This window comes from Grus americana, chromosome 6 (genome assembly GCF_028858705.1).
Source record: "Grus americana isolate bGruAme1 chromosome 6, bGruAme1.mat, whole genome shotgun sequence".
In the NCBI taxonomy this organism is placed as follows: Eukaryota; Metazoa; Chordata; class Aves; order Gruiformes; family Gruidae; genus Grus; species Grus americana.
Window position 1 is genome coordinate 22,056,245 of NC_072857.1, and position 13,105 is coordinate 22,069,349.

General features: G+C 39.0%; 1 protein-coding gene across 3 annotated transcripts in view; it reads right to left on the reverse strand.

Moving 5' to 3' along the window:
- The window catches only part of LRP2 (LDL receptor related protein 2), a 130,624-nt gene that overhangs the window by 37,762 nt on the left and 79,757 nt on the right, over positions 1 to 13,105 (reverse strand). For all 3 annotated transcript variants that reach the window (XR_008577639.1, XM_054829946.1, XM_054829947.1), the window contains exons 41-50: positions 12,608 to 12,766; positions 10,380 to 10,669; positions 8,868 to 9,071; positions 8,222 to 8,464; positions 7,001 to 7,126; positions 4,546 to 4,665; positions 3,579 to 3,710; positions 2,439 to 2,640; positions 1,694 to 1,989; positions 680 to 1,196 (exon numbers count right to left, since the gene is read on the reverse strand). Coding sequence is in view for 2 of the 3 variants with exons in the window: in XM_054829946.1 (XP_054685921.1) it covers positions 680 to 1,196; positions 1,694 to 1,989; positions 2,439 to 2,640; positions 3,579 to 3,710; positions 4,546 to 4,665; positions 7,001 to 7,126; positions 8,222 to 8,464; positions 8,868 to 9,071; positions 10,380 to 10,669; positions 12,608 to 12,766 (2,289 nt within the window). In the remaining variant the exon portion in view is untranslated. The remainder of the gene's footprint in view (positions 1 to 679; positions 1,197 to 1,693; positions 1,990 to 2,438; positions 2,641 to 3,578; positions 3,711 to 4,545; positions 4,666 to 7,000; positions 7,127 to 8,221; positions 8,465 to 8,867; positions 9,072 to 10,379; positions 10,670 to 12,607; positions 12,767 to 13,105) is intronic.

The window sequence follows — 13,105 nt, forward strand, 5'->3', positions numbered from 1 at the left end:
TGTGGGAGTAAATCAAACTACTTTTTGACACACAGCAGGCAATTGAAAATTACCATAATGCAAAGTGCTTTCAGATTACCTCACCCTCATACTGCTCTCCTTACAGCAAATTATATAGATCACATTGTTTGAGTTTCAGTTAAAGATGCATTTTTCAAGAGCAAAAGAAACATGCCTTTTGCATTGGTACTGGAGCTAAATTTCATTAATGTTTATTATTACTTACTTCATTGGAATCTAGTTACCTGTTGTAACATATTGTTTATGCATAGAATGAAGCCTGCATCCCAACCCCAACAACTGCTAGCAAAGGAATAAAGAGCCTAAGTTCAGAATCCCTACCCCACAGCCACAGGTAACATCCCATCTGCCTGCTTGACTAGTCTGTTCATTGATGGTTTCCTAACAAGTTTTTCCCAAGGGTCATATGCACTACTTTATTATTGATGAGAGCGCAACTCTGATATAACCTCAGTATACTAGATATGAAAGCAATTAAAGTGTAATGTATTAGATGCTGATAAACAATTCCATAGCAGTTGTTTAAGACTGCATTCACAATCCAAAACTATTTCAGCATCAGGGATTTCATATGAAGTGGGAGAAAAAGCCCTAAGATAACCTCTCTCACACATCATTTCCTTAGTAGCTCAGAAGGACAGAAAACATATTTTCTTACCTGCCAACCCAGTCAACAGCGATACCTTCCCCGTTGGGCACGTCATCACTTATCACTGCCTCTTTATTTGTTCCATTTAGGAACATTCGTTCAATGACCTTCCTCCCCACATCAATCCAGTACAACCTCTTTTCCACCCTGTCAAAGTCCAGTGCCACCACATTTCTCAGTCCTTGCAAAATGAGAGAGTAAGACTGGCCATCTGCTGTGAGATTTCTCAGATAGTAACGGTTGCTAAAAATAAGGTATGGGGAGATATTACTATTTTGCCGGCAACTTTTTCCATCAGGCTCCCGGATATAGCCTGGGGCACACTTACAGATGTAGGAGCCAGCTGTGTTCTCACAAATCTGGCTACATACTGATGGAGTTTCATTGCACTCATCAATATCATCACAAGTCCGTTTATCAGACATAAGTTTGTATCCGGGATGACAAGAACAGTAGAAACTTGTCTGTGTGTCTGTGCAGTCATGATCACATCCACTGATTGAAGGGTCGCTGCATTCATTTATACCTGGGGAAGGGAAGGAGTTCTAGTCAAGGAACCAGCTAGCAGAGAAAATAGTGCAGTCACTTTCCAATGTACTTTCTCTGTCTCTCTCTCCCTGCTACCCCCCCGAATATGAATCTTAGCTGCAGTAATAAAGGAGCAAGGAAAACAATTTATTCTAACATAAAATCATTCTATCACCTTTGAGGTCTCTCACCAAACACACCGAGTGTGTTATGAATGGAGTATTTTGGAAATGTACGGGCAATACATTACAACGCACAAACTGTATTTACAGTTCACATAATTAGCTAATTTTCATGGTTTATTAAAACAGTATATAACAAGTATGATTTAATTAAAAGAAAAAATTAGATATATACATTTCTTATAATCCTGCCGAGAGAGAACCATGGAATAGATATGACTGTAATTAGGCAATTGTCTTAAGAGTTCTTTTTTTTTAAAGCTGCCTAAGCATTTTAAATTAAATAAGAGAGTATAAATAAATTTATACATACCACACCCTTTTTCATCACTATTATCTAAGCAATCATCCAACCGATTGCAGACTTTAACGATTTCAATGCAGTTTCCATTGTCACATTTAAAATGATGGGGAGAGCAGGTCGCTTCTGGTGTACTACAGAGATGTTCCAGCTCATCAGATTCATCACCGCAGTCATTATCCCCATCACAGATGTAGGCCTTGGAAATGCAGCGCCCATTCTGACAAGTAAACTGGTGCTGTTGACATGGTTCATAGATGCATCCCCTTTCATCACTGCTGTCACCACAGTCATTGCGCCTGTCACATCTGAAGAAGAATTAACGCTTTTTTCAAATACAAGACAAACACTATCTCAAGGGCAGATGGATAGATACACTCTCCTGATTTCCAAAGGACAGATATTATTGGCTCCAGTGGAAGACTTTCAGAAATCAAGGTCATATTATATAGAGTCTTTTCCTGTGAGTCCTGCTTGTATTCCCCATATGCATTACAAGCTGAACAGAATCACCCCAGGAGAAGTAACTAGGTACAATAAAAAGGATTAAATGCTAATGGTAATTACTGGGAATATTAACATAGAAAGTTCCAAAGCATTTTCAAGTTAAAACTAATGCATGAATGCAGAGCAGATAAATAGTTTCATTACAATATGCAGATCTACTTAACAACTAAATAGTGGGGAAAAAAAGGCTGAATTAGCTCCTTCACTTTAAATTTTGAGAATTTTTGCAACAGCTCAGGTAGTTACAAACCTGTATGTATTTCGGATGCACAAGCCATTACTACAGGTAAACTCATTTTCTGTGCAAGATCTCCGTGTGCAGTTCTGGTGTTCATCAAACGCATCACTGCAGTCAGCATCACCATCGCAGATCCACGCCCGAGGAATGCACCTCCTGAGAGGGGGTCGATTGTTGGCGCATGTGAACTCTGCTGCTGTGCAGTTGCGGTTTGCTGAAAGAAAAGCATGTTCACAGACACACCAAGTTACACTCTGTGTATGTAAAACCCTCCCCTGCCAAACACACACACAACCTGGATATCCACCCTTAATCCACAACAAAGCCATGCTCTGCTGCACATGCAGAGATGGATATCACTGCACACTTTCATATGCAAAACTCATGCTCATTCCCACTAATTCTCACTGAGCATTGCTCTTCATGGAGGCTGACTGGGAGCCAAAGCACTTCAGTACTCGTTAGGCACTGGCACGTGCAGAAGTCTGGATCTTGCTGGATTCTCAGTATAAGCTTTTCATGTGCCTGGCCACATTTTCTGGGAGCTGACCAGGTATTAGGCCAAGGCTCTCTATCCCCTGCTTGCTTCAAGGTATTCTGTGCTCCAGGGAGCAAACAGAGGAAGCACCATTGTGGTAAAAAAGGGTAAGGACTGCAAGTGTATCCAGCTGCTGCTAAAAGAATCAAGGAGCAAGACCAGGCTTGGTGAATCTTCTTTCCTTTGTTCACTCTCTAAACAGCCATGCTTATTTTGCTCACTAATTTTTACAGAAATTATGTCAAAACCATGTGGCTATTAATATGCACAAGATGTAGTACATGATGATCAGGGAGTATTTCCACTGAAGCTGCTATAGCTGCCCAGATCATACAAACAACTCAGGTTAATTATATTTCCGTTTGATCTTAACAATTCAAAGAAGAGTAATCACAAAATTAGAATTTCTTTTTATTTAACCAGTGAAATAATCCATTTTAATTCAAAATCATGAAAATGAAGGTACAGGAAGAGTGTACCTCGTGCTTAACGTACACTTTTATGGATAGAAAAACGGGCAGAGGACAGGGGTTTAGAGGTTGGTTTGTTGTTTTCTAAAAAAAAACGCCTGCAGGACAAAGAAAGTGCAGTATCTATTTGCATTAAACACCTACCACAATTATGTCTCTGATCCTCATCACTCATATCCCCACAGTCATTATCACCATCACAGATCCATGTTGCCGGGATACATCTGCCATCATCACATCTGAACTGGTCGCTTGAACAAGTCCGCACTTGGGGCGCTTAAAAATGAACACAATCACTCTGCTTGTTAAACTAATATGCACTGCCATGAAAATCTACTGAGGAAGGTATTTTAGGGAGAGTCTTACAACAATGAAATGTAAAATAGAAGCTTAAGTGTAAGACAGTTAAGGTATAAGCTGCAAGACATTTTCTTAAGCTAACGGTGCAACTCCAGCAATGTGCAAAGTGAGCTATCAGCCCTGCTTAAACCATAGAAGAATCTGTTCTGCCTTGTGTTATGCCAACTTTTACAGTGAGAATAATGACTATTGTAATATCAATTCTCAGTGACTTCAGTTAGCCCCTCCTCTTCCTCCCTGGAGATTACTTCTTCTCACCTTCTTCCCCTCTTCACCATCAGTTTCTATTGTACACACAGGATTTGCTTATTGTAATTCTATGATACTCTACCTCATACAGTGTCAAAAATGTTCCTCTGCATCCACATTCCTTTTTTCCCCCCAAATGCAATATTGCACACACAATCCCTGTACAGCATGTTATCTGCTTTTACATCCAAAACAACATCAAAATACTTGTTACCTTTCTACACTTGATTCGCCACCAAAGACTTATAGAGACAGGAGGTTATACATTAAGAGTAAGCACATTAAAGAGAAGTCACTGTGGCAATTAAAAGCCCTCATATTCCATACACAGCTTTAAGTATTTCAGACTTGAATTACCCAGTGACTCAGATTATTTCGAACCAGTGAATAAACCTCAGATGATGCTTATTTTCCATCTAGTCTGGATTCAAGCTGCTGTATACAAGAGAAACTACCGGTTTCCCACAACCCACTGTGTTGTATCTTCTGAGTGTAAACTTACCACAAGAGGCAGGTTCATCAGAGCCATCAGCACAGTCTACTCCTTGATCACAATACCAATGAGCAGGAATACAACGTCCCGATGTACAACGAAACTCACTATTTGTGCAAGTCAGTGAGACTGGAAGAAAAAACTATGTATGACTTCTTTCTTTCTGTTACCTTTCCAACTTGTTTTAAGCTGCTTTTGAGTCCATGTTACGCAAAAATATTACAGACCCCAAAAAAGAAAGAGAGAAAATTATGCTAGGAAGGATGTCTTTCTTTGTACAAACTAGCTTTATCTTTGTATGCAAAAAACTGGCTTAATTCACTCCTTAGGTATACGTACCAGCTAATAAGTAGACAGAAATTGCCCTGGAAAGAGGATTGCATGCAGCAACTGTAACTATGTTCTACGTTTACACTTGAGATTTGTGCACAAGAAGATGACCACAGTCCAATATACTCATTTCTCCAGCGCCCAAACCAGGCGGTAGCAGACTCCATGCTTTACCCTGGCTGTACATACAGACTAGGCGATTAGATGCTGGAGACCAGCCATGCTGAAAGGGACTCAGGAGTCTCAGTCAACAGCAAGTTGAACATGAGTCAACAGTGTGCCCAGGCTGCCAGGAAGGCCAGCGGTATCCTGGGGTGCATCAAGCACAGCATTGCTAGCTGGTCTAGGGAAGGGATTGTCCCACTCTACACTGCGCTGGTGCGGCCTAACCTCGAGCACTGGTGAACTTTTGGGTGCCACAGTACAAAAAGGACAAAACTTTTGGAGAGTGTCCAAAGGAGGGCAACAAAGATGGCGAAGGGTCTAGAGGGGAAGACGTACGAGGAGAGGCTGAAGTCCCTTGGTTTGTTCAGCCCAGAGAAGAGGAGAACTGAGGGGAGACCTCATCGCGGCCTACAACTTCCTCATGAGGGGGAGCAAAGGGGCAGGTGCTGATCTCCCTCTGGTGACCAGTGATAGAAGACGAGGCAATGCAATCAAGCTGCGATGGGGGAGGTTTAGGTTGGATATCAGGAAAAGGTTCTTCACTGAGAGAGTGGTCAGGCACTGGAACAGGCTCCCCAGGGAAGTCGTCACAGCACCGAGCTTGACTGAGTTCAAGAAGCGTCTGGATAACACTCTCAGACATATGTTCTGATTCAGCTGGTCCTGCGTGGAGCCAGGAGTTGGACTTGATGATCCGTATGGGTCCCCTCCAACTCAGGATATTCTATGATTCTATGATTTTTACAAGGAATCAAAATGTGCAGTAAGGAAGTAATATTTCATGGTAGATAATGCTTTCCTCCTCCCACCCATTTTTCTTCACTTGCAGGTAGGAATCTTTTCTTAATGGCAATGAAGAACAACCTGTAATACTGAATTGTTCCAGCTAAGCACACTGCAAATATTCCTTCTGCACTTTGGCTGAGGCCTTTGATCCTGGTGTATATAGTAGGGTTGATAATTTCTTCAGTAGTTACTGATACTTTCCTATACCCTCTGATGGTTTCAAGATACCACAAAGGACCCAGTTCGGCCTTTTAACTTGCTCGTCTATGTGCTTTTAATGACGGAAATCAAAGGCAATTACCACATTGCTCATTAATGTCTTCAGGCTTCTTTCATCTCCCATTCTCTCCCTTTCTCTCCCTCTTTCTTGCCCTTCACCACTTCTCAATTTAAGTAATTCAGCAGTGCTGCTAGGACACAAACAGTACAAGGGACAAAGCACACCTTTCATGAGCAGCAGAAGACTCACTATGTCTGTATACATAGCCACATTTTTGACACGTAGGGGTCCTTAGATAAAAATGGCCACATTCTGGCTAGGAAAATTGAACTCGTATTCTAGAAAAATTGTGGCATAGTTAATTCAAGGCAGGTACTTTTAGGAAAACTAGTGAAAGCAAAAATAATCCGCTCAGGCAATATTAAAAATAAATCATTATCTGAAAATATCCATTATGTTTTACAAACTGATCCAAAACATTTTATAGTTCTACCTAACTACTACCTAATACAAATGTCTGTATTAGCAAAGATAAGCTATTGACAATGAATCATATGCTAAGGCATACATAACTACATGAAAGAGCTGAAAGAAATTACATTTGAAACTGTATACAGTTTCACTTGATTAAAGGAAAAAATATTCTAATGTTAAAGTTGCAGAAAAAGCCAACTCACTATAATACTTCATGCCAATTACCTTGTAAAACCATCAAGGGTACAGAACAGAATAAGCAAAAGGAACGATCCCTCAAATGCTGTATAAAAATGCTTATGATCTTTTGTATTAGATAAAAGCATGCCTGAGATAATTGAGAGCTAATAATACAATGCATATACCTTATAACTCTTCAGTATTATAAGAGTAGATGTTTTGAGAACAGTTGGAGTTATGTCAAAGGTAAAAAGCAGCGGAATAAATTACTGAAGTACAAGAAAAGTAACCAAGGCCCTATTAACTTACCACAGTGAGTAGGGCTCTCATCACTCATATCTCCACAGTCGTTATCACCATCACACAAATATGTTCGAGGAATGCAAATATTTGTGCTTTGACATTTTGTAAAACCAGACTGGCAAGTGCGCTCCGCTTTAAGAGAGAAAAAATAAAAGGAAAAGTTCTTTAGAGCATTTTTTAATACCATTAAGTTGTATCTCATTGAAAGACACATAATCTTGTTAAACAGAGTCCCATGTCACTCACTTGTTAGAGTGCACTCATACTGCTCATGCTATATGGAAACAATCAGACAATTGCTTATATTGACAAAAATCCTGACAAAAACATGATCAAAGAAACACATGCCAATACTTGGGGGTGAGGAAATGTAAATTGACATGTATTCACACTGTAATGCCTGCATTTTCAACCAACTGGTACTGTATGAATCATCAGACTGACTACAAATGACTAATACACCAGGAATTTCAAATATTCAGATTTCACTGAGAATGAAAAAATTGTCACAAATAATATGTTTAAAAAATAAAATCAGTGTTCAAACAAAAAAGTAAAAAAAATCCTCTAAATACATTTTCATCGATTTCTCTAACTTCAGATATAAATTTTCCACAGAAGAATGTAATCTTACTGCAAAGACATGATTAGTTTGATTAACTGCAATAGTAATCAATATTGAACTCATCACAGTTTACATCTTAAGGAAAACAAACATAACTAACAACTTTTTGAGAGCTAAGGCATATGATTTTAAACAGAATAGATATAAACTGTGTCTGTATAAGAGTCAGAATATACAGTCCTTATGGTTAAATCTAGTATAATTAATATAGTATGATACAAAGTAAAAGCCCGCTGTCAAATCCAGACTAATACTGCAAAAACATAAACCCTGCATCCAATTCACCTGAAATAATCTTTTTCAGGTCCCTGGGATTACTCACAAGACCTAACATTAAGCACTGCATTAGCATTTGCTGCATTAAAGCAGACTATTTAAAGGAACAGTTCTTATGTAATATCTTAGGGTACTCCGGAATATCTTAACAATTCTATTTGCTTCAAATAGAAGCAAATTCAAAGCAGAACCTGTAATGTACATAAAGAAATTTTTTATCCTCTTTGCTGATTTTGTCATAATTCTTCACACACCAACACATTTGCCTCTTTTTTGCTCTAAAGAGTCAGACTCAAATAGGCACTAGGTAATCAGGATAAACTTACGGCAATTTCTCTCATCTGATGTGCCATTATCATAACAGTTGTTTACTCCATTGCACACATACTGAAGAGATATACACCTTCCATTATTGCAAGTAAATTCTGTGTGGGAGTCGCAAGCTCGGAACAAGCAGCCAACCTCATCACTGTTATCTCCACAGTCATTGTAGTGATCGCAGCGGTAATGATAGGGTATGCATCTCCCATTACCACAAGTAAAAGCTGTTGGCTGACAAGTATGGAAAGCTGCAGGAAATTAAAAAAAAAACAGTATTATTATTATTAATAATAATATACATGGATAAAATACAATCTAAGTTCTCTAACAAAGTAACATGTAAAATCACAATGTTTTTACCTGCCAGGGCAAACACAGCTGCAAAACGGACTGCATGAAAAGTAAAATATGTATTTGAATTAAGCAAAGTAGAAACTGGCTATACATGATAAAAATTCAATACTATAGTGCTTTTGGATTTTAAGGCAAATCAGTTGCCGTTCAGACCTTATGTTGGAAAGCAAGCAAGGGATCACTTCCAAACTACAGCCACAAGATACGCGATCATGAAGCCATCACAGCATTAGAGAATACAGTACAGGCAAGACAGAGAACACATCACTTTCTCGTGCAGTTATTTTAAATGCTTACCACACACACTTTCCAACTCATCGCTGCCATCACCACAATCATTGTCGTTGTCGCATTTCCATCGCTCAGAGATACACTGCCCATTAAGGCATGTGAAGAAACCAGTATCACACCTGGTACCGTTATCCACAATACAGTGCTTGTTATTATTGGCTAAATACCAACGACCTTCAGAGGGGCACTGACATTCTGCACCAGCTGGACCTACATTTATGTTTGACAGTTTAAAAAAATAAAAAAGACAAAAATGAAACAAATTTAACATTGATGCTTTAGATAGGGTTCTATGAAACCACTCACTGCTGTAACACTGGAAAAGGCAATGAAATTCTCACAACTGTAAGATTTATCTGCTTAGATAAAAGTGTGGTGACTCAGCCAGATTTTTATCTCAGTTAAGTATCTGCAAACCCATTAAAACCCACAAGAGTTATTTCAGAGATCACTAGAGGGACTGAGAGCAGAATGTGGAGTATCTTAACATTTTCTTGTTGTCCAAACAGTTTTTTGGGGACAGCAAGATGGCATCTGATGCTTTCAAATATCAGAGACTCTATCCATCAAAATCAAACAGGGTTTTCAAAACTCCTTGCACTAGACTAACAGCTCTTCTCAAAATCAATGAGAAGTTTGAGTTCTTTTCAGGCAAGACAGATATTTAAAGGCATTTAAGATGCTAAAAATAAAACCAGGCACTGAATGAGTTTTTCAAACTCAAGGATCATAACTTCCAAAAATTCACTAGACAGGAATCAGCTGTGTAACGTGTATGCTCTTTGGGGTATGCTGCCATTCTGGTTTCCTGGCCATCTGGACTGGTGGCCTGCTGGAGCACTTCGACTCTCTCCTTACACATGTACAAGAAGAGATACCAGATGGAGTACATATGTCATGCAGATCTCACCCCAAGATGCAGCTGATGATACAGAGTATGTTTCTGGAGTCCATGGCTCAAAAGGACGCCTGCCCCACAGAGCAGACAGAAATCAATTTGTGCTATCTTTTTAGTAATTGTCCAACATTTAAAATGAGGCAGTAGAAATGTTTATTTTGGAAATTAAGCATTAGGGAAAGACTTCATAATATTGTGTGATAAAGAAATAGTGACCATGAAAATTTTTTAAATATGTGGTAGGAAACAGCTGTTCAGTATATAGCATATCGGTATGCATTCCTCTATATGCTGCAGAGCTCACTTCATGTCTCATCCCAGAGGGGAAAAAAAAAGGAAAAAAAAAAGTCAAACCAAAACATTGTTTTCTGGGGTTATAAATTAGAGAATCCCATAATTTTTATTTGTGAGGATTCTCAGACACAACCCTCAGTAGTGTTGGCAAAATACCATGACTTTGAATGGCAGTCATTTTGATTGCATTTATAAATAAAATAAATTTTAAACATTTAAGAACACTAAGAAATATCTCAGCTGTCCCCCTGTGACTAAAATTGTTACACTATGAATCTAATACAGGCAACACGAATAGCTTACAGTCATAAAGCACAAGAGCTTACCTGGTGCACAGATGTGACTGCAGCCACCATTGAACTGGTTGCAAGGGTTAGTACACTGCTGCTGCTTACTTTTTGCCCAGACATGAATATCCATCGGTCTTTGTGGAAGATTCATGATCATTACGATCTGATCTGAACCATCGTACTTATTAGCTCGGTAAATGCTTCGTGTGTTCCAGTCTGTCCAATATATGTGCTGATCAAACAATGTCATTGCAAATGGATGCAGAGCAGTACTAACAACTACCTCACGATTTGTACCAGTGAGAGTGCAACGCTCAATCTTCTGCCTAAAATAACAAAGAAATTATTACATCTTAAAAGAAAGAAGTATTTTAACTTATGTTTAAAGCCATGCCCTAAAATTAGTCCAGGAACTAGCATCCACCACTTCAGTAATGTGCACCAATATGTAGAGTGCTGTTATGAGTCAAAAATTTCAAATTTTCCAATCTATAGCTTCAACAGTGATGCAGAGTAGCAGCTCTGTACTACTGACACAATAATGTGCTGGAAGTAATCGGGATGGAGATTGAAATGTTTAAACAACTACACTACTGAGACCTAAAATGAATGCAAAACTTCATGACAGAATACACTTTTGGAATGGGTGTAATGTTAATGACTTCTTGCACCAGGAGAAAACCAACAGTCCCATGAAATGGGACGTGTTTTCATTCAGTTTTATCTATCTTCTGCAGATCCAAATTTACACAATCAGAAAATACAAGCAAATTCACGAGAATATAAACATGCATTTTCTGCTATTTCTCACATAAGAATATAGGAGGGAAAAACAGTTCTAATATATAATAACCACCACATATATAACACCTAATACCCACAAATATATAGCATATGTAAACATTTCTTCCTAGTTGATCTTCCAGTTGTGATTCTACCTTAGGAACAGTGTTTGCAGTGATAAAATTCCAACAAACAAGACTGCAAGGAACCCTAGAAAATCAGAATTCAACTCCAAGTTCTGCGATAGACATGTTCTGCTCTGTGTGAACCATTCTTTACTCACACAGACAGCACTACTGACACACAACCACCCTGTCACCGCTTCTCCCCTTCAGCCATTCCCGCCCTTAATGACCACCTCAGCAAAGGTCAGTGTATCTCAAGAGTTGCATGTGTACCCAATGGTATCACAATAGTTACAAGGCAACAGGAGGGTCTAGAACAAAAGAATAGAAACACTACTTTAAAGAAAGAGGGATAGCACCTCTGGGAGACTAGCATAAACAAGAGGAGAATAAGCGAGAGTAAAAATGGAGGGGAATATATGGCTCACCTTTGCGTTCTCTTGATGCATTCAGACCTAAAGATCACTGTCATTTTTGAGTATCTGGTCTTCATATCTTACCTTCTGAAAAGTGTAAAGGCTCTCCTCATGAAAGTCAGAATAAAGACGACTTCACACTGTTTAAGCATATGCTCCCCTACCTCCAATAACTACAGTTTGAAAGAGAAAAGAGGATGTCTCATCTGACATCCTGCATTCCCCTTAAAACAGAGGGTCTCCTTACAGATGCCCTGCGCTCTTGCACACAGATGAATCCACGTAAGACTGCCTTCCTCACAGAAGATCCATTAGAGGCACATGCCATAAGAGTTATTACATTGCAGACATCACTTTTCTGTCATAGCAAAGGAGAAGCCTGCAAAAGAACTTGCTACGCTGAAGGAACCAGAGTGGAAAGGTCTGATCGCTGTAGTGATTTCTCTAAGACCACAAGAGAATTTCAATGGGTACAAACTAAATTATTTTTAAAAACTATCCTGCTGACTGCAGAAATTGAAGGGTAGAGCTCTGCCTGGTAGGCAACAGCAAGAACATCATGCCAAATTCAACACGTGAGAGGAAGTAACCACGGGCAATGAATGATGTAAAATGTGCACTGGGATTGTATTTGTTAGAGAAGATGCCTTTAAAAGTCCTGAGTTGCACATAATAAACAAACTGCCAGTGAGTAAAAATGCCATAAAACAGTGGACTAAATCTACACTGTGGCATAATAAAACAATTTCTTGCAGAGTAGTTCCACATCAATATCAAGGCTTGACATTGCATTGCTATTAAGTAACTCCTAACATTCAAATACAAAGTACGAAATCCAACTGAAACGCTGAAAAACAGTTTAAAAATGAGGAAAAATAAATAATAGATCTATTAAAAAACTAACCAAATGTAAACCAACAAGTGTGTTATCAATACATACAGATTTGCATCAGCCCAGTATAGCTGCTGTTCTTCATAGTCCAGGGTGAGCCCGTTTGGCCATACCAAATTGGTGCTCACAATAGGTGTTCTGAAGTTTCCTCCAAGTGTAGCCCGTTCTATCTTTGCATTTGAACTCCAGTCAGTCCAGTACATATACCTGTCAATAACATGATTGCAAGGTTATATTTTCAGCAAATAAAGCTCACAAAGCTCTTATCTGCTCCAGGGTATTTCCACCCTGGTGTCCCTCACTGAAATGTGCAGTGCAAAAACAGTGGAAAAGAATTTCTTCCTCTATACTGACAGGGGAATCTTCTAACAGGGATCACTGGGGTCCACTGGAGTGAATTTCAGAAAAGTTTTTCCAGCTCCTATGAGAATCCAGTAAAGTCAATTAATCTCCTTCCTATCTTTCTTCGTTTGAAATACAGTATAATTAGTAATGAAATTAGAAATACAGTATAATACAGTAATGCCCTCAGCTTCACAGGGAATG